Source organism: Dinoponera quadriceps, unplaced genomic scaffold, assembly GCF_001313825.1.
Source record: "Dinoponera quadriceps isolate SergipeBrazil2010 unplaced genomic scaffold, ASM131382v1 scaffold545, whole genome shotgun sequence".
Classification (NCBI taxonomy): Eukaryota; Metazoa; Arthropoda; class Insecta; order Hymenoptera; family Formicidae; genus Dinoponera; species Dinoponera quadriceps.
The window spans coordinates 442067-464704 of record NW_014554681.1 but is presented as its reverse complement, the minus strand read 5'-3'; the positions used below and the strand labels follow the sequence as shown (position 1 = coordinate 464704).

At 42.2% G+C, this 22638-nt stretch overlaps 1 protein-coding gene across 1 annotated transcript in view; it reads right to left on the bottom strand.

The window, feature by feature from the left end:
• Positions 1-3398: 3398 nt before the first annotated feature.
• Positions 3399-22638, bottom strand: part of LOC106740845 (whirlin) — a 67350-nt gene continuing 48110 nt past the window's right edge. Inside the window, exons 12-15 of the mRNA XM_014612288.1 lie at positions 17832-18059; positions 11678-11983; positions 10825-10903; positions 3399-9702 (exon numbers count right to left, since the gene is read on the bottom strand). Of these exons, the coding sequence (XP_014467774.1) occupies positions 9560-9702; positions 10825-10903; positions 11678-11983; positions 17832-18059 (756 nt within the window). The 3' untranslated portion in view covers positions 3399-9559. The remainder of the gene's footprint in view (positions 9703-10824; positions 10904-11677; positions 11984-17831; positions 18060-22638) is intronic.

The following is a 22638-nucleotide window of genomic DNA, read 5'->3' as shown; positions in this document are numbered from 1 at the left end:
TCTTCGTGGCATACGCGCGAGGCTCGTACCCCGCGTCGGTTTTCGCATTCTGCCCTTCGTCCTCGCCCCCCCACTCCTCCTTCTTTCTCTCTCCTTCTCTATCTCTCCCCCTCGTTTGATTCGTCCCTTTACGCTTCCAACAACACCGCGCCGGCTCTCTTCGCCGCCCCGATCCCGACAGCTGAAGCCGGCAGCTGAGGATTTTCGCGAGGATCACGCGGGATGAAGACTAACATCGGATCGATGGCGAATAAAGAAGGGGTGTAAAGTTCTTTTTCTTTCGTACGTGGATCTTTTTGAGCGAGGTATTACGATCGGGTACGCTGTAATATTTTACCCGCTCGTAATCCAATATTAATGTAACTTTAGATTGACCCGAACGAACGTGATTTGTTAAATTCAATTTCACTTAACTTACGATGGAACCCACGATCTTGAGTATTTACGAAACTTAAGTGAACATTTATCGTTCTACCAGCGGCGATTTTACGGGTATCTATTCCCGAATTGCATCCGCGCGATCGTCCCGCGGCAAAAAATGAGTCATTTTCCGGAGAGATTAGCGTCTCTCTCTCTCTCTCTCTCTTTCCCTATCGTTTTCAAGCCGCAACTCAAGCAGTCAAATTCCATTGTTCGATCCAGAAGAGACCCCGTGTCATCATCGATCCATTGTGATCGGCACGCGCGCGCTCGTGAAATCGCACATCTGCGTCTGCGACGGAAACGGTCGTCGGGTTCTTCGCGTTTCGGATGTACACCGGTTGTCATCGATCTCCATTGTTCGTGAATCAAGAAAGGCGCCCGGGAGTCTTGAGATTGCTCCGTGATCGAGGTTCGTGACATGCGAGAAATCGCATCTGCCACCACGGACATGTGCTATCGCCGTTTGTCGTCCTGTCGGGAGGAAAACAGATTCTAAGTGTCCTATAGCCGACAGATCGTCAAGTAATAGTTTCCAAGCTCAATTCAGACATCACGAAGTCTTCAACGTCCTATATTAAATAAATAAAGAGAATTAATTTAATAAATGTGTGCCTAATATCTTCGAAATCAGTTTTACTTTATGAATAAATTTCTAATTTAGTAGAATTTTTCAGATCAAAGGAAACTGAAATTGCCGATGAAAAAAAGTCAAAGCTGATATTAGATTAAACATTTGTTAAAAAGAATTTTATCATAAAACTTTCTAAAGAAAATACTTTGTTATATGTTACTTTTTATGGAGTATAGAAAAACAGCGAACTTTTTGCACGTTAAACGTGATCTTTGTGTTGAATTATCGCGATCGCATTTTTGTAGTAATTTCGATACACGTTAAACCACAGAGAATAACGTGTGAACCGATTCACCCCCTGTTAGAAAAACCCCCCGGCGTTGCTGCACGCGTTGTTAAAAATTAGATCGACATCTGCGGCCGGTCACGGCTCGTTTAATCCACAAACTCAATTGATGCTTAGTCAAATTACATTTCTAATTCCCTCGTTTCATTTTGCGCGGCACGCTCGAGGAAACGCGCCGAAACTTCCATCCGTTTCTCACCCTCGAGAAAATCTTATCGATCAAACGTGATCGCACCCTATTCTTTGCATAAATCGACTGCGTTTAGTCCCGTGGAAAGCAACTGAAATTTGTAAATAGAATTCGAGCGAAAATTTCTCGTAGCACTACTCGTCTGTAAATGATTCTTTTTGGCAAAAATACGCGAAAATTCATGGAAATCCGTAAACCCTCGCGCGACTCTTAACAGGCTTGCATATCACGTGCGCATCCGTTCCGTTCCGTTGCGTAAGGAGCTATCCCCCCTTATCGATCAGCTGAGAGTTACGTATCGTGCCTGTGTAAACTCCAAACAGAAGTTCGTGTGGGCGACTTCTAATTTGGGTGTTTCCGCGAGCCACCTCGTTCGCGTTCCGCTTTTACCATTTCCACAATCCACTTCTATCCGTGGCGAATATTTATCTTTAAAATAACAAACTCTGGGACTTAAGATACGCGGACGTTCTCGGTAATCTTTTAATAGCCGCGGCATTTATATTGCGTAGTTTTATATTCACACGTGTAGAGCCACAAGTCTCGCTGATATTGTTTATGATCTATTGTTATATTGCGTACGCGGCTATATTGTACATAACAAATAATAAAATGGGGGAAGAGAAATTATTTTGAAACGAATATAAAAAAAAATAGATTTTAACGGATATAATTTTTAATATATTTTTATGCGTTGTATATTTTTTGGTATATTTTTTATAACTTGCTTTTTTTTCTGTTATTTTATTTTGGGCGCCATGCGATTTTAATCATAGCCAAAAGCAAAGATTTGTTTAATTTCATTTCTACAGGGCAGCGCCACTTGTTGAAGAAATCAGCAGGATAAATCGGTCGAGAAAGTCCTTGATACAGTTTTAGTTCAATCGATGGTGTTATTGGCCGCTGTTTTATAGCGCCCGTAAAATGTTGCAGAGCGAGGGTGCTTTCGTGCATTTCTTCTTACGTCAAGCGCCACCTAAATCCCACGCCAGGCGAGTGACGCAAACGAAAACAAGCTTAGCGGCTCTTGTCTGTAAAGCGGAGTAAACACTTTGCGCTCACGAAGTCTGCGAAGCACGCTGAAAAATATTTCATTGTAAATCAGACATTAGTTTTATTTTTCTTTCCTCCGGGGAAATTGGGAAGTGAAGTCAACAGATTTCCAACGGGCGGGACTGAAGAAACAATAGCGATAAATATTTGAAAGCTTTGAAATGAAGAGCGAATTGAAACGTATAAATTACAATCGATCGTATTATGAACATTCCGCATATTCAGGCTGATTTAGAATACACTCATAAATTGTGATGTTCGGATATTTACGTGAATATTCTAATGTTCAAAATATTATCAATTTCTAAATATACTTAAACATTCCCTAAATATATTTCAATTATTCGCACATTTTTTACGATAAATTTTAATTTATAGATTAGAATAAGAAAGGACAGTAGAGGAGTCAAACAAACCCGATCTTTGTGGTGAACGTTTTATTCAATTATAGTAATAATAATCGTCATCATCGTAGTAATAATAATCACCATAATCATCATAATGATAAGAACAATAATAATAATATCAACGCGCGCTCGCACATGCCGTGTCGGTGAGCGACGCGCGTCTCCACGTGTCGCAATCACCTTCCTCTTACGTGGCTCTATGCGTGGTCACATGTGTGTGAGCTGATTTGCTTTATCTTCTTTATTAGATTCTTTATATTTTCTTTGCAACAACATTTTTCTCGAGGCGTACAATAAACTGACGAATACTCGATTAACGCAATCCAGCGCGTTGATTTCGCTTTGATCCATGTCATGCGCCTTGTGTCTGTATATGTGTTTGTGGATATGTGTGTATATGTGTATGTATGCGTGTGTATTTCATGTCCGTGTGTGTCAGACGTACGAGTCGATTGCAAAAGTGTGATGATATATGAAACGCGTATGAACGAGCTCTTGCATATATACAATAGTAAATTACGATTACAATTACACTGGTTTACGTGTGTCGATGCTGAGGTGGAGACGTGCCATTATCTTGTCGCGCGAGATGACGTTTCGTCATATTGCGTGTTGAATACACGCTTGGCATCAAGATTGTACCGCGTTTATCTCACCAATGTTAATTCGCGAAGAAAATTAGATGAATACACAATTGTATTTATCGTATAATTTGTACTCGCCATTTGAATTTTTCCTCGGAAATTTCATCCGAAATTTCAATTTCATCCGAAATGTCACGTTTCCCAACGATAATACGATACGTTTGTTTCATCCTTTTTTATTCGGTACATTTAGGAGTCCATGTGATGACGTCATGTACTAATTGAAATGCGAATGTGAAGGATTGATATCACCCTTATTTATATCGGTTGTATTCCGAGAGGCATGACACAAAAATTTGATACAAAATAAGCTAATATAATTTTTACAATCGGAGCAGGTCAACGAAAACAAATAGACAAATGAATAAAATTGATAGACACGCGATGTAGTATAAACAGGAAAATATCTATTGAACAATCGTCATTTCATTAATATTATTATTCATTTGCTGCACTATAGAGCGCGAAAATCCGCGGGTGACGCGATAATAGCGCGCTGCCCACCTTTATTTGAGACTTCCGCCGCTTATCTTTCTCCTCTTCCGATCGCGATAAGTAAATAGGAGTAGGAGTTACGCGAGACTTTTGTATCAGTTGTTGCTCCGTGTTGTTGCTTAATTAACGTCCCCGGTATTATATCCAATCATCACACGATACGCTAACATGCCACGTGAGATACCTTGGATTTTCCGTCTACTTTCTACGAGGAATATGAGATTAAGTATTTAAGTCTGGGTCAGGGTCTACGTGGTGGTCGAGAAGACTTTAACGTCGTTATTTCGTAAAAGAGAGCTACTGTTATATAATTCGTTATGTAATCGAACCCTTAAAAAAGTCGAATTGACTCCCGCGCGATTCTGAATTTAAAAACGCGCTTGTACTCGCTGTCTCTCTTTCCTTCCTCCTCCCTTCCTCCCCTTCTTCCTATCTTTTCCGTCTAAAATGAGACCTTGGAGGACAATTCAAGAGTACTAGATCGTTCATCGGGGAAAAGCGTTGATTAAGGAGGATTTTTAAAGAGCTCACTCGGAACGTGATTTTAGGCGCAGCTTAATTAGCGCGCGAACGAAATCGTACACTTTCGCGACTTGTGAATTTTCCGTTCGTGCGTGAGTGCGTGCGAAAGTAAGTAACGTTTACCTAGGTAGAAAGTTGCGGCACTAATTCATTAATTAATGCTCAATTTGATATCGATGTTTGCGTCATCCCGATCTCCTTTTCTCTCCCTTGCTTTAATTATCTATTATCTTTCTGTTAGGTCTTTTCTTCTTTTTCTAATTTTGTAGAATTGTATCCTAAAACGAGGAAAGGTAGAGCAGCCACACTATTAAGACTGCGCTATTACAAGCACTTTTAAGCGCTACCGAGTGTCTCGCGGTGTTTTATGTCTCGGAAGGCGGGAAATGGATGGGGCATTATGTGAAATTTGTTCGAATGAAACGTGTAAGGTTCCACCACCGCATTGATATTATTTGATCTATCCCAACACGACATTAAAAGACGAAAATGCTGAAGGATTAAGATTTTCCGTCTAAACGATCTCTTTCCGCCTTTCTTTTGATATTTTTATCTTGTAATTACCCTTAACATCATTCAATCCTTACCCTTAACATTTCCACTTTGTGTTGGGGCTTAGTAAGGAAATATCGACCTAGAAGTCGAGTCTGTGTGTGTGTGTGTGTGTGTGTGTGTGTGTGTGTGTGTGTGTGTGCATTCGTGTGTTTCATTCGGACGAATCTCACATATCAGGTGTCTCACGTTTTTCCCGGTTCTTTGTCTTTCCTTTTCGCATTGCGTTCCTCGATAGTTTTCGTTTTTAAAAGCGATAAGGCATTGTCGGATATGTCAGCTGAGATCTTCGAACGTTTCTGGGATTGCGGTGTACATCGAAAGCTTTACAAAAATATCTCATCTTATTTTATCTGTCAAGTTCTCCCTCGTGCGTTCCCCGTCGTCTTCCGAAATCCTCGAGCCACCATCTCGTTCTTTTTCGTCCCTTGAGTTCAGCCACGATCCTCTCGATAAATTTTGTCGGTCAAACGAGAAAACTTCTCCTCTTCTTCCTATCTCTCCCTCTTTTTTCTCGTCCGGTAAGAAAAGTAAAGCGCAATTTCGACTGTTTTGCTTGCTCATCCTGCGCTCTCTTAGTTGCTCTTTCAGTACCCTGTTGATTTTCTTCTCACTGTGACATAGTGACTGAAGCGATTTATTATGTTCCCGTGCGTGCTATAAAACAATAGCGAAGAAAAGATTCATATGTGCTTCGGGAAATCCTTTTTTCGATTTGATGTGTTTCTCTTTCTTTTTTTCTTTTCTCTCTCTCTTCTTCGACGTGTCTATGTCACCATGAAGCCGTCATTGTCGGTGATCGGTGTGATTAAGCGCAAACTTTTTGGCACATTTGCTGAAATTTTCGGCCACTAAGCCCTTACAATACGATCGCTTCTCGAATACATCTAAAATAAATTTTCCCTCTGAGTGTGATTACCAATCATATGAGAAAATATATAATCGAAAAATATATATATATATATACATACATATATATTTGAATTATTATTATCGAAGGGCAAATTGAAATGAAAAATTGTAGAATCATAGCAAACAATTTTTGTGCAAGTTTAGCTGAAAAAGCCGAATATGTCAAAAATTCCCTTCCTGAAATTTGACTGAAGCGGAGATGAGACATTATATATATTTGTATGCAATGTTCATGTATCACATCATATACGGTAAGGGCTTAATCGCCTGGAGATTAAATGTTTCCCTTTGCTTGTGGCTCGATTTGGCTCTCGTACAACTGCATAATTGCTCGCACGCGTAACATATTCTATAGTTCTAACAATTTTTTTTTTTAATTGGAAAAATCACGGGCGATCCAGTTGTTCTTTTCTTTTCCGGTCATTGTATTAAAATACTCTCGACGCATTTATTATTACGCGCTATCCACTTCGCTCTAAACTTTTTATCTACGTGTGAAGGTAATACATAATACAGCTTCTCTATAAATCCTCAACTCATTTGGGTAACTAGCACTCTTGCGTGAAATCGTCGGAATCGTGCACATACGCGCGAGAATGAGTCTCGAGTTAATTTTTCCCGACTCGAGAAAAGAAGCACTCGTATCAAAGGGGAAAAAAACGATCTTCGATTCCTTGTCCGTTACAATTATCGATGATAACGTAATTGACTCGATCCCATCATCTGACGATGAATTACAGACACGGTGGAAAGCTCTCGAAATCATACAACGGTAATTTAGGCGTCGGGAGGAAAGAACATGAGTCTCTTTCCCCTTTTCAATTAAGTGCTTTTTCCCTGCAGCCAGAGTTTATTCAGAAAAATTCACCTCTCAGATCTCTTCGCAGAATCCCCCGTGATTTCCCATCACTTGAACTCGAACTCGATCAGGCCCTTGCTATGTGTGTATGTGTGTTCGTGTATGCACCTCTAAGTATAATTTTCTCTTTGAAAATACCGCGTACGCTTTTATTTTATATCTTCTTTAAATTATTCCCTTCGGCGAGACGCGCTTTTAACGCCCAGTAGGTACGATTTGCAATTCCGCTACAGTAGTAATTTTTCCTCTCTCTTCTTTTTTTTCCCTTTCCTCTTTCACCGTAATACTTATATGTACATGTATAAATATGTGTACGTTGTGTACGTGAGTAATATAGTTCTTTTAAGCCTCAACAATTCACATAACAAACGAGTCGACGCCATCTCGATTTCGGTCAAGATCGTCGTTAATTCCGCCTCGATGACGATTATCGACGCACTTCGGCCATTCGACGGACAAAAAAATAATCGTTAACCCTCCCGGGTCGCGATATCCGTTGCGCACACGTGATGTCTGGTAATCGTCCGTGTTTTTTACAATTCGATTAAGTATTTAATTAAACGTGATATCTTTATCCTCTTTCTAACTCAATTGCTTCGACTTTTTATCTTCGCTAGACTAATTTTATCCTCAACCATTAATTGCTAAATGAACGGAAACAATGGCGATATAATTTCCCAGAAGAATCAACTTCGGCAAATCTTAAACTTCGGAAATGGATCGTTAAGTTGAAATGATTGAAAAATATACGCGGTGGTAGTGTATTCGCGCGGATGTATCGCGCGCCCGAGGAGTTAAAATTCTCTACACACAACGCAATAAACGAACGACATCCTAGCGACGCCCGATCAACGTCTACCAACTACGTTAACGTTAATGTATATAGTAACATTTAACAGACTATTAAGCGATATTAGGCGCGACTTCGAGGACCAGCCGAAAGACACCTAATCACTCGAATTAACGAAAATCTTGATCAACATGGCCGCGACCGAGAAGCGGGAGGGAGCGACTTCGAATTCGTCGAATTCCACAACGAAGTTTCGAGTCTAAATCGGAATCACGTTTTAATCTAATCAATCGATGCATTGTTACAAAACATTCTTGTAAATCTTCAGCGAGGACAAATTATTTTCACACGAGTAGAGAAAGAGCGAGAAAGAGAGAGAGAGAGAGAGAGAGAGAAAGAGATTCGCGTAATTTCGCGCACGAATCTCGCGTTTATTTGATTTATCTTTCCCTTTGGACTCGCGCCCTGCCGCCTCTCGGTTGCGCGTATCTTCCGCATTTCTCATAATTGATCAACGGCGCGATGCCGACCGGAGCGGACGCCACTCGACCTAGTCGTCGTCGCGGCCCGCGCAAATATACTCCCGTAAACGTGTGTGTCTGTGAGTGTGTGAGGTAATCTTCACGCAACACTGTGAGCATGTAGGTCTGCACTCTCGTTGCATTCGCTTGCGCGTTCCCGCGATCGCACGTGATGGAGAGAGCGTCACCGTATCTCCCCGAACGAATCCCTTATCGATTAGCAGCAATTTATATATATTTAGTATACGTGAAACAGCTTGCGTTAGTTTGGCACATTGCACGATCCATTACGTTCCGCTTCGTTTCCTCTCGTCCTCGTCCCCGAAGCAACCATCGGATGCTGTGCTCGCTACGACGCTCCGATGCCGATGAAAAATATGATCGATTTTACTTCCCCGCGGCCTCCTCCGAGGACATTCCCGCGTCTCGGAGCTATCTCGCGTCGAACGGCAGCATCCTCGTGACCGACGACGACGATGATGATCGCGCAATTAATCGACGAACGAGTAGTTTCTCGGCTCACAGAGGCGCCACAGACCGGCTCGTTGCCTTCGGGACCTTCGGAGTTCACCGGTCTCGGCGCTCTCGGAGTGGCTACTTGCTCTCTCTATCGAACTGTCTGTTAGAGGAAAATATGTACAGCGGTGTATTATATATATACAGTTAAAGGGATTTTCTCTTTCGTGGCGGTCGTCTCGCGACGTTGAACGCGACGCAAATTTATCTTCTTCGCATGACCGCCGGTCACGCGAGGAGAGGAAAGTATTCGAGCGAGTGCGACTTCGGCTAAGCTGCGCGACAGTCCCCGGGGATTCTCGGATTTCCTCGTATCTCGTTGGCAGGATTCGTGGATTTCGATATCCTCGAGTTAACTTTGTGAAGCCTCGACCTGATCCTCCGAAAGTCCCGAGCAGAGTCGGAAGCCGGTTTCGTCATCCTCCCGGCGTCTCGTCGTTCCCTTCGCTTCGTCGCCCCTCTCCGTGTTTTCTGAATTTTGTTGTTGTGTTGTTTCGCCAGCGAGTGAAGTTCCCACCACCAGGGCCAGGTAAATTAGCAGCTGACCGACAGCTCGGCCGTCCGAATCGAGAACTCGGGGAGACGGGTAGTTGTTTAGAACTCTCTCCGCGAGGCTAAATCGTGGATTGTCCGGAATAATTACCGGTGTCCATCAGTCTCGATCGAATTCAACGGCGGCGACGCTCCTGAATCGCCGCCGGCCGAGCTTTGGTCAGGTTGGGCTACGGTGGTTCCGGCTCGGAGGTGGGAGATTCCTGCTACGCTTCCAGGAAAATGAGCGCCGCCGGCTTCGGCTCCAGGTTGCTCTTCTTCGCCTCCACCACCAGGAACTCGATCTCGTTCCGATCGCGCCGCGCGAACGACTCGGCGATCAGCCGCGCCACCTCTTGATGATGAAGCCCTGAAAACCACGCGGAATTAATCCCCTCGTTCGAAATGAAATTTTCTATTGATTCTAAGATATCTCAATTTTATTAACAGTTAGAGATGATTCTTTTTTATGAATTCTGGAATTTTATGCAGAATTATTTAGAATTTTGTTTACAAATTTTAGAATTCTTATCGGGAAACCTGGGGACACTTGATCTTCCCTTTCGATTTTGTTGAGGATTTCAAAAAATGAAAACAAAATCGAAACGTTCTTATGCTCATATCATAGATACTTTAATAGTATATCTAACCACATCGATCAAGTTAAAAAATAATAATTCTTAAAGTAATTTTTAATGAAACAATCGAAATATGCCCCTATTCTGGGAAACTTATTCCAGGAATGGAACTAAGACTTCATTCAATGAGATCGTATCATCTCTATGTTTTAATTAGTATAATAAAAGATATTGAATAATCATAATTAATTTCTATTAAAATATTCTCTATTAAAAATTTAAAATTAAACAAGTTATAAAATATAATCTTCAAAATAAAATAAATTATACTTGTCTTAGTACAATTATCAGTCAAAATTATTATAGAATAATTATTTCCTACAGTTAAAAATGAACACTACTATCAACATAAAAAAAAAAATATTTAATCTTTCCATTATCGAAATAATGGCTAAGGATTGATTGTTCCCAGATTTCCTTATAGTGAGCAGCAAATATTTATGGTCGCTAATGCCAAAAGTGATATTTTTTAATAACTCTACATGGAAAAAAATTACTCTTAAATAAAAAATAAATATTCTCATGTATGAGTAAGAATATCATAATCTTCTTAGGGACATTTAGTCTTGATTTGATTGTATGTATATTGATGCAAGTATTACTTGAACTCAATTCAAGACTAAAAATCTTTTAAGATTATAATATTCTTGTTTATATATGAGAATATCTATTCTTGATTTAAGACTAATTTCTCTCTGTGTAGAATCTTTAGAAATTTGTGAGGAATTCTAGGAACAAAGGAGTGATTATATCTATTGAGAAAATACTTTTCGCTAAGAACATTTATCGAGAAGATGGGTCATGCGATACCGCATTAAAGATCTATTGTTCTTTCGACCTTGCCCGCGTATTACCTTCAACTTTCTGGCCGTCAACCTCGAGGATGAGCTGACCGACTTCGAGGCCGCCAGCCTCGTAAGCTGCACCATTATCCTGCAATGAATTACCGCACGCGTTAGTCACGTTTATGGCATAATATTGTTTATGCCGTCGTAAATGGTGCTGGCGATAAATTCACTCGATGCATATTAATCGCGCATTTTGATGCCGAACTTCATTTAAGCAAGAGACAGTCAAGTGCCTCTCGTAATGCGAGCATGTCGTAATACAAAAGATATTTCGACGTAATGTATCTCGTTAAAAGGATCCTTCATCACTGAGTAAAGAGATATCAATTTCAAGTACAATTATATTATGCAAACAAGTTGTTAGACAATAATTAATATTATAAATAATTAATCACTCAAGATATTTTCCAAAAACCAGCGTTCGATATCAGAGATGCACTTTTCGCATGAGATTTGCCGCTTTTCCGAACTTGGAAGATTAAGCTTGAAGTTAATTAAACGACGAAATCCTGTCGCTCGTTTGCATCCGGCCGATGTTGCAAATAATAGCACTCAGCGTCGTTAACTTCATTCTTAGCCTCGCTTTTCCCTTCGACCCAACATCCCCTGACGTCAACTCGAACTTCACAGCAGCAATCCAATAGTCCCTTAATCTCAGCCTAATTTCGCACTCAGCTAACGTCTTTCAAACTCATTTCGACCACCCTCTGACTCGTCTCGAAATCCCTCGGCATCGCCTTCACAAGCCCCCTTTCTAATCCGCGACTCTTCGACGTCGCTTCGACTTCCTTCTGTCCCGCACGCTCCCCTCCCTGCCCCTGCTTCGTCGAATTAACGATTAGCATGGCAAAATACCCACGTGTATGTTGATGATCCGGGGCAGTGGATGCTTGGTGTTGGCGCCGCCCTCGATGGCGATGCCCAGAATCGACTTGGTCTTCCTCACGGTGATGCGCAGGTTGCCCTGGTGATCGGGCACCACTAAGGCGCCGTCCTCCTCGCGCCTCTCCGACATCTCGCTGCGCGTCAGCCTCTGCACGCTGTGATGTCGGCGCGGCGGGCCCCCCGCGGTTCCACTTCCGGCGGTTCCGCCGCCGGAGCCGCCCTCCTCAAGCAGCTGCGCCTCCTGCATGTCGAAGCTTCGCGAGAGCTTGTGCGCGAGCTCCTGGAACGGGCACAGCTTGCATTCAAACGGCGATAGTCGCGTGTCAGGCCTTTCTTCCAGCCGCCAAGCCGGATTCGCGGCGGCAACCGGAAACTGTTTTTGATCGCACCTCGATTAAACTCGAATCACCAAATATCGCGAAGAATGTGATCGGTTTTATTATCCGGTGAATACGGTAAAATTGGAAGTTACAGTCGAATTGCGAAGTCTTAATTTCAAAATATTCTTGATTACAATTTGCACAGCATATTTTATCCGAAGAACGTGGAACCTGGAATCTGACGGACCCGTGGACGTCCTTTGGATGTCTTTGGAACATCCCTTAGAGGTCTGTGCTGTATGGGAAATTACAGCTTTCATATTTCAATTTTTTAATTTCGACTTTCAATTTCAACTTTCAAGTTTTGAGAATCGTATATTTTAAGTCTCAATGTAACATCAATTGTATGCAACATAATTTATTTCCTGCGACCGCTTCTCCAAAATCACTTTCGACTAAAATAATTTCCAATAATTTTCCGTTAATTCATTTAGATTTATAATTTTGTTCGAGAAAAGGGGCGCTGATGGTATTCACTCGTTTAATCAATTAAATTGAACATGTTGCAGCCGCGTATCCGAAATATCATCTCGATGTGTACACACACACACACACATACACACACACACGCACGCGCACACGCACGATGACAGCACATAAGAGCTAAAAAGGCTTATGCTAGCGTATTCGCGTGCACGCTGCAATGGAAGAGCGTTCTGGTATTTCACGAAGCTTCCGATATTAAAGTATAGAGATTGTATACACAGTCGTATTAATTCTCGTACTCTCTTCGTAATTTCAAAATGCATTTCTCCGTAAAACGTCGACACTTGGATATAAAATACGAAAGTGCTGATCGGAAGCTGATAGAGAAAGACAGAGAGAGAGAGGGAGAAAGGGAAGTGTATTTAAAAATACGTTCGAAGTGCATTCCAACCATCCTCTCGATACTTTCTCATCTCGCATGCCTTATCTAGCGTGCTGGAAATTAAACGGGAGGTAATAGTAAAACGAAAATAAAAGTCGGAAGGTGTCTCAATAGTGAAGTTTCTATCTCTCCCCGTCATACAGTTTTAATAGCAAACATTCTCATTAAGGATGAACAAAGAGAGATGTCCATTTTGAACGGTGACGGTAAAATTGAATAACACAAAGGAAGGCGTTTCAACGGTAAAGAACACCTCGTTTTCATTGTTTTGATGTTATATTAGAAGGATCTCAACAATAGAGAAAAATCGGAAGGCCTCTCCAAACAGTGAAATAACACCGATCTTTTCTCTCAAACACGTTTTTTCCCGTCTCTCTCGCGTTTGATTTCGAGTCCATTGTTCCATTTCGCTTTTCCTTGCGTGCATATCACATTACCTATGTGCATGTATGTGAATTATATGTGCTGACACGCTAACATATAATGTACATACGTATAAGAAAACGGTTGTATATGTATTGACATATGTTTAATATATATATATATATATATATANATGTTTTATATATATATATATATATATATATATATATATATATATATCTAACTATATATATATATATATAGATCATAAGAATATATATATATATATATCGAAAAATTGATTCATGCTTGCTGATAAGGCTGGTAGCAATTAAGTGTTGATAGTGCTCGGAGATACATAGTGGCGGTGGTGGTGTAGTGGTGGTGGTGGTGGTGGTTGTGGTGTTTGTCGCGTCATTATCATAAGGCTGATTGTTCTCGCTATTGTTGCCGCCGGGCCCGACTTTTGGCACGACCGGCTTACCGTCAAGTGCAACAGCAGAAACGACACATTGATAGCAGAGATATATTTCCATCGCGGCATTTCTATCGCAGTAAAGACGATACCGAGCTAACGTAATACCGACTCGCTAGACGACTAACTCTGCAAGACTAATTCGCGCTACTCAGAACAGTCATAGAATCTTTTCTACCGCGTCGTCACGTCTAGTTTAAAAATGGTTTCATTAAGAGCGCATGAAAGGTTTGTGCGGCAAAAGAACAGACTACATGTACTACGTAGTTGTGAGGAAAAATGGAAAATTGAATATACAAATTAGATAATTATATTTTAATTTATGTTATATGTTGTGTTATATAATATGTATGAAATGTGTGTAATAGTAGAAAAATATTTAAACCATGTGTTGGAATGCAATAGAAAAGACTCTAGTTATTTCTCTTGAGCTATTCTTGAATTCTTTTGTACTACCATTTTGTACGACACTCATGCAACTGGGACGACAACAATCGACTTTCATCTCACAAATGATCACGTTACATTCTTTGTTGCTCTTGAAATGGAGAATTCTTCTCTCAGTTCTATAGTAATATGTATAAATATTATTATGTTATATCCGTATTAATATGTAACTTTCAATAAATTATATATATAAGAGCATACCACTCGTGTAGTGGATTAAATATTAATTAGTGCTTTATAATAACAATATATTGAGCTTTAATTAAGGCGATCAGAGTAAATTATACATCGCGCAACTACCGGATCAAATTTAGATCAATAACTTGCAATTAGTTAATAATTTTCATCGATATACCCAATGTACACGAAAGAGATTATTTCTTCGTGATTTTTAACAATCTAACTTGTTGAATTTAAAAAGACGAAAAAAGGTGCGAGGATCGTGTGTTAATTAGTTCGGCTCGTTTCCTCGGGAGAAACGTAAATCGAGAATGGTGAAAGTGTGCCCACGCGGTGTGTCACGTGGACACACACACGCAGGTACGCGTGCACGCACGTCGTCAGTACAATGAGCCCTGCTCTCTTCCCACATGATGATCTCGTCGATTTTTCTGTCTGGCCGGAAATTTCTCTTTCTACCTGAGGCATACACCCACGACGTTCGAGCGGGAAAAACTTGCGCGAGAAAAGCTCACATCGTGAGCTTCTGTAACATATTGACATCCACACCGAAGGATTCGTTAAGATGACAATCAATTTTCTACAAAATATACAGGATGCGTCCTTATAAGAGCGATTTGTTAATATTTCGTAAAATTCTTGATTTTAATTTAATAAAATTATCGTAAGTACAACTTGCAGTAAATGTTTATGCCGACGAATATATGCCGCGTTAGAAAATTCAGTATCGCACTCGGTACAGTAAAAAATTTTATGTTAAAAACGGTGCACTGAAGTTTTGTGTTATTTTAACATAGAGAGAATGTGTTAAAAAGTACACGAAATAATGTTAAATTAATGCGTGCATCTCGACAACATGTTGACAAAGTGAATGTATTAATTTAACATTATATTTGCGTATTTTTTCCCGATACTTCCCATGTAAAATAACACAGAATTTTAATGAACCGTTTTTGACACAAAACTTGTCACGGTGGGTTAATTATTTCGATAATTGATATTGATAGAGTTCGTGAAAATATCTCGCGCGTACGAAAATTCCTCCCTGTCTTCAATGTGAGTAAAGTGATCGTGCATGCCAAGACATCTATGTGAATATATAGCGCATATACATCCCCGTGCCCGTATGTATATACATCTATGTACAGAGTGTCTCGTCCGATCAACTTCGAATGACAGATTCGGGGACGAATTTGGACTTTCTTTACTTGTATTGAGAATTCGATCAGTACTTTCTACCTTAATCTCTAGTCTAATTGTTATTAAAAAAAAGAGCAACGCTCAAGCATAACCAAAAATATTTGTTGAGGGAAGTTCGTTTGAACTTAAACGAGCAACAAGACCGCACTATCCATTCATTCTCATGACGAGTTACGAGACTACGAAGAAATCAATTTTCAATCTCTTATTAATCACTATTTTTTTTAACAGTCTCCGCTCTTTAATCTTCCCGCAATTAGATTTTTCTCGGAATTATCGCGGGAGGAGAAGTGACTCCAGATTCGTCCAAACCTGCGATTAAATTTCGACACGACGAAGACGAGAGAGAGAGAGAGAGAGAGAGAGAGAGAGAGAGTGCGAGGGAGAGAGAGATAGACAGATAGAGAAAGAGGGAGAGTAGAGTAGAGAGAGAGAGAGAGAGAGAAGACGCTCTGTATATAGATGTAATCCTAGTGATCGTGCTAGTATGTAAAGACAAATCGTAAAAAGTAGCATGTGCAAGACATCTAAGATAAAAAACACGTACACACCTAACGCTATGTCGACTAATTTCGCTAGCTCTAGGAGCACAAGGATACTTCGTAGTGTGAGAGAAATCTAATTAGGAAGAATTCATGCCGAAGGGAGCAAACGCTTTCGGCAGCTTGTATCGCGTCAATTTCCGCGCATCGCGTTTACCTGCTTATTCACCATTTTACCTTGCCAACCGGTCGTATGTGCCGCTCATGATTAGCGATTACTATTACAAATCGGGAGGAAATTTTACCGATAATCGTCGCGACTTGCCGATAACTTTTCGTCCGTCGCGCGATCGAGGTACCGAATTCATTTCGGTTATTCATCGATCGATCACTTTTTTCTCCGTCGAATTTTAAGCGATTTTTCTTTTTCATTTTTTTTCTCGATTATACCCATGAGTCCGTCTTTTTCGAACGGCAGGTTGCGTAAACGTGACCCGAATAAACGCATATTTAAACGCACCCGATGCAACCGCGACCTCGCCGGAAGTTTACGATGTCTCGTTGTTCCAGTATAATGCGATTTTTATTGCGGAACTTTATTGCCGCCCTGTCCTCCGTTCTGTGTTATTTTCTCTTTCGCCTTGCCAATTATATCTCGCTATAACTTACAATTCGATTATATAGCGCGACTATCCGTGCAGAAAAGAAAGTTGGATATTTTGCCGAGGGTAGTCATTTGCTAATTTGAAGAATAATAAAGTGTGTCTTTCATATACCGCTTAAATAAACAAAGAAAAGTGAAATTGCAAGAAATGTAGGGATTATGCGTGAAAAAAACACATAACAAAAACAGTTAGATATATTTTCGAGATTTCGCAGACTTTCCTTCTTAACGATACTGGGCTCATGATCTATCTTACAACGGGGAAGTATTTAGAATTAATTTACGATGTTAATTATCACTTTCCCCGTTTCTGTTATGATGTCATATCAAGCGTACACTTAGCAACGGTGATGAACTCGATTGCGACTTCGCTTTGCATTGTAATTTTTCCGCCGTGATGTTATCGCGATTTCCGGCGAGATCCGGACAGAACGTTTTCTACGTTTCCTCGCTCCGACACGAAAATCGCCGCTCGTTGCACTGATTGCACCCACTCCCTTCTGATCGAGGCATGGTAGATTGTCGAATCGATGCCGCGTACACGTCGCCCTTACCCTCCCACGAGGGCGTCCGCAAGTCCGAAAGAATTGGATTGCGTAAACTACTTCAACGAATATCTACATTCGAATTAAAAACAAAAATCAGCCTCTTGAAGCACACAGAAACGAAAGCAGATTTAAAATCGGAGAAATTGAATGCGTTATTTCGATTCAGAGCAAGATTCGATTCATAGCACACGTTACATCTGAAATTATCGTTGAGACTCCGCTCGAAATTTTCCAAATTTCTCTCTCAATCCACTTCTCTCCTTCATGGACACCCTCGTTCTCCCCCCGTCCTACCGTGAATCGATTGCGAAGTATCGATGGCGCAGAATGAAAGAAAAGTCGAGATAAAAAAAAGTGAAAGAAAGATATAAGACCGTGCGTGTCTGAGAAAGAAAGAGAAAAGAGAGATAAAGTGACAGAGAGAGAGAGAGAGAGAGAGAGAGAAAGAAAGAGAGAGAGAGAAAGAGAGAGAGAGAGAGAGAGAAAGAGTCGATTGCTGTTCGTTGGATGGGAAAACTTACGAGGGGCCTGGCGCCCCAGTACCAGGATTTGACGCGTTGCGTGAGCCCACCGAGTAAGTGGGACCTCCAACCACCGAAACCTCCACCACCTCCACTCTCCGAGCTCCTCTCCTCCCTGCCTTCGTCCTCATCCTCCTCCAAATCGCGATCCCTCTCGCCTGCGCCGCCGCCCCGTCTCCCGTTACCGATCATCTCGGCGTCGCTACCCTCGCAACCCCCGTCGCTCTCCTGCGTCGCGGAATCGCATTGCGCACAACACAACCGGAAATGCCTCATGTTAGCGCGCTAAATCACCGCCACCCCTTACGCTGCTAATTACATTGGCGCGGAGACGCGCGATGCGAACGACGTAGGTGTGAAAGACGGGCACGTCGAGTCGTGCGATACGGTGAGGGTGCGTGTGTACGCGAGGAAGGCACGTATGTGAGGAAGAAATATGTCGGGTTCTCAGAGATTAACACGCGCCCTATTTGCCGGGGGAGAATCTTCTCTTTTCTATGTTACGATAATGAGTCAAGTCTTAATACAACCTCGAGTGGATTTAGAATTATTATTAATTAAATGTGACGCAACATTCTTCTCCCCTTCTTTCTTAACCATTTATCTCCTTCTTTTTGCAAATGACACGGTGGAAGTTCTCGCTGGTTGAGGCTGATGAAACCGCTACTCTTAGGAGTGCCAATCGGTCATCCTTCTGAATCTTTCGCACACATTCACCGGCTTCGTGCGTCTCCGCAAACTTGTTACCGATATGCCCATTCTTCAAAATTGCGCGTAATAAACGCGCTCGGATTCGTTCAGATAGTGTTGCACGCATTTGTCTCGCCCTTGGGTTGACTCACTTCAGCCTTAATCGCGCCGACTTCTCCGTTAATTCCTTCGTCTTAAAACCGAGCTCTCTGCGAGCTTCGTCGTCTCTCCTCTTCTTTTCTCTTCATCTCTCTCGGGCAGCCACGGTAATCCGTTATTTCCTTCCTCAAATTCCGCCGTATTTGCATACGTTTTACGTCGTCGTTTGATGTACAGGGCGATACTCTCGGGCCGGTTGACACACAGTCAGCTCCTCTCGATCGGTGATCTATCGTTGAAAGCGATTTCCGTCGCGGAATCGGCTTCATCGTGACGTCGGCGTCAGCGGTTTTCCCCGAGAATTACGATCGCGCGCGAGTAACAGGATACTTGGAAAGTGCGTTATAATAATTGGATATAATAACTCATCTCTTTGTAAACGATCATGGGGACCTACATGATCGTCACGCGCGTGTTTATGATCATTTTGCGCGGGGACGCGTGACGGAGCGCAGGTGGGCCCGATTGTTGCCGTCTTAACTGGAGCACGTCCTCTTAGCTACGTGGATCCGCAGTCACACGATACAAAAAGCGTCTTGGTTATACCAGGCTGTAATGCCCGTGAGAAAGCGCATTTAACGATTACACTGCGAGGAGGCGATCGATAAGTGGAGACTGAAAAGGAGAATAGAATAATTGTTTCTTCTTCATTGATAATCTGGCGATCTGACGGAGGCAGGTTTTCAAAAAAATTCAATCAAGGGATTTCTTACTGCAATGAGCACAATATTCGAGCACTCGGATAATCCTCCGAGGGTTTATAATAAAATCTAGAAGATAAAGAAGAGGAGTATCGCGCGGCAGAATTGGAAATTATTCGAATTAATTTTAGCGCATCATTTGGATAAAACTTTACTTATTATTTGCGAACAATACGAATAACGAATAAACTATTCGCGTATCTGTTTAAATACATTACTGGATTACTTCTGTATAAAAGTGTTATTTATAGATTTATTTATTATTTCAAATTAAATTTGCCCAAGTCTGTCGCGCGCCACGTGCCACACATAGTTTAGATAGAAAATAATAGACTTGACTTAGTACACCGAGAATTAACCTCGCGATCGGCATTGAATTCAAAGCGGCTTAGCTTCGAATCTGTCATCGGCATTGTTCCAAATTCAAATCGCGTCTTCGTGGTCACCCAGTAACCTTAGTCTCGGTGACGGCAGGAAATAATAATAATCTGCTTATTAATGGGTTCGTCGCTGCCGCCGCCATGCGGCCGGAGAAAGTTTTGGAGCGGCGTGCCGTTATATCGTGGAACGAGGATCACGTAGAACAAACGGAGGTCCCAAGGCGGATTCGAATGGGGACCGAGGAGGAAGACCAGTGTTTTACGATTTCACGATGTGGGTCAACTGTCGCGACGCGTTCGTCGATTCCGCGGTTAAGCAGTCGCGACGAAGTTTCTCGTTCCTGGAACGAGTAATCGAGCAACCGGTCGTTCCTGTTCTTCTCTCGTCCGGGAGCGATAGGAAATGAAACGATGTTTCTCTGTTGGTCACCCGGTGATGATGACACCTGTCGAACGAACTTCTCTCTATGATTTCGTGCCCGACGATGCGGCAGCGGTGTTCCGATAAACAGCCCAATTGAAATCGATTCGACCGGTATAACTTCTGAGATAGATTTAGTTGTCAATTTTAACGAATTTAAAATATCCTAATATTAATTAGTGAAAGTAGAAGCGAAACGAGATCGGTGTAAATGGACGCTTGAATGAAAAGTTGCAAGGTGGAAAATTTTCTTCTAAATGAGGACAAAAATACGAGGTAGGAAGAAATTAACTTTGGGATCTCTTAGATATTAAAAATACAATTTATATTTCTCGTGTTCGTTTATTATTATCAAAAGATTACGTATCTCGACTGAAGACGGCCTTCTAATGTTTATTTTCTCCTCGCTAGATGTTTTAACTTTCCATAGTTCTTCGATAAAATTGTATATTAACATGAACGTTCCTTAACGCGAGAAAAATGATAAAATCAAGACTTTAAATAAACTTTCGCCATTAATAGCACAATATTCTCAGAAGCGAATGTTATCACGGAGGCTGGTAATCCTTATCAAACCGAGATGCCCATTTTTGAACCGCGTGCTCTACGCCACGCCTAACTCGTCGTCCGTAGATTGCTGACCAACAAGCTCATGGATCACGTCGATCTCCGCGCGTAGGTGTCACTCACAAACTGGTTTGAAGAGTGACGCAATATGGAAGTTCGACGAACTCCTAACCCCCACGTTATATCCTCGTTTACATAATAATCCTTATCTTGACACTTTGCGTTCGATCTTATCATCGCTAACAAGCGGTCGAATTCGTTAAAAGAAATCAAATTACACCTTCCTTCGACTTCGTTTCATACATTACATTATCTCCTTATTCGCTTTAATAAACAGTCCACACGAATTTCCGCAAATTAATTTCGGAACTAAAAGAACGGCCGAGAAATACTTCTTTCATCATCGTTACGCGTTATGAATCCCACATTTTGCCACATCTCATTCGTATCACATTCGTTCTCGCACATTGTCGGCGAACAGTCTTCTTATACCAAGTTCATTCTCGAGAAGCACCTTATTATCTACAAACCGGAAAATTAGACTGCCCGTGTTTACCGTTGTTTATCTCAACATGTCCGGTGCAAGTAAAAAAGAGATCGTGCAGTCAGAGGTGTCACGCGATCCATCTCGCCTCGTTACATCATCAGCTGCGCGCAACGTACGTATTGATGCGTTCGCGCTCCTCTTATCACCAACATCTTCCGCTCTCTTGCGCGCACGATGGACCCCCGTTCGTTTTGTACTTTCTTTTTTTCTTTCGAATCGCATAATTGCGATGCGGCCGATACGATCTAGGGCCGTGTCATTTCGTTACGCCCCTGTTATCAGACTCTCGGGGAGTCCCGAAGAGAGAGGGATGCACCTAGGACTGTATGTACGTGTAACCTGCATTCGACGCAGGCTGCCGACCTGGCAACGTTGTAAGAGCCGGTCTTAGGAACGTAGCCGGGATCCTCGGGCCCGAAGAAGCGAGATTCGCGGGATCACGATTTTCCCACGAAATATCACGCGTTATCCTTCGACCGTTGAACCCTTATCTCGATAATACAAGAATTTCCAGGAATAATCGAAATAAGTGAACTAAAAGTACGCGGAAAACGGCAGATAATACAGGGAAAGAATAGACGAGGAAGTGTTGCATAGAGAAGTGGTAAAAAATTTACAAAGAAAAATAGTGCAATGCGAAGGTGTCGTAACGCTCGAAGGCTTCGATCGAGCCGGACGGCTCGTAAGCTTTTTTTTTGCGGGCCCAAGAGCGTTGTTTCTCGCTTCTGCTCTGTCGCTTACGTTCCTGACCTTCTCTCACCTGTTACCTGTTCCACTCCTCCTGCTCTCACCTCCGTCTTAATTCATCCTTCTCTCGCTCACTCGTACACGCACGCCATGGCGGTCCCTCTCTCTCCTTCCCGCCTCCTACCTGTGCTTGTTGTTCTCGTTCTCTCCCTCTCCCTCTCTCTTTCGTTCTCTCTTTCTCCCCTCCCGCCCGTCTCCTTCCGCGCTCTCTCTCCTCGGGGCTGACTCACTCTCTCGATCAGGTAAACGTAAACCTGAGAGCTGGCCGCCACTTCATACTCGATTCCTGAATCAGTCGCGCAGGCACCAGCGAAACGAGCGCTCTCCACGCCATCGTTCTCGATCGCAGTCGTCTCGACCGTGTCTTCCCGATCGCGATTTCGTCCTCGTGCTGGTCCACGCGTTCCTCCTCTCACGAGAGACCGTGATCCGGAGGAGCTACCGAAACCCTTGCACATCGCGATCGCCGGATCCCGTTCGTCAGATCCGAGCTCTCGTACCCTCAAACAGTCAGCAGGTATTTATCTCGACCTCGGGGAAATTCCCCGAAGCCGTTTTCACCCGTTAGAGAAGCCGCCGAGACTCAATATTTACA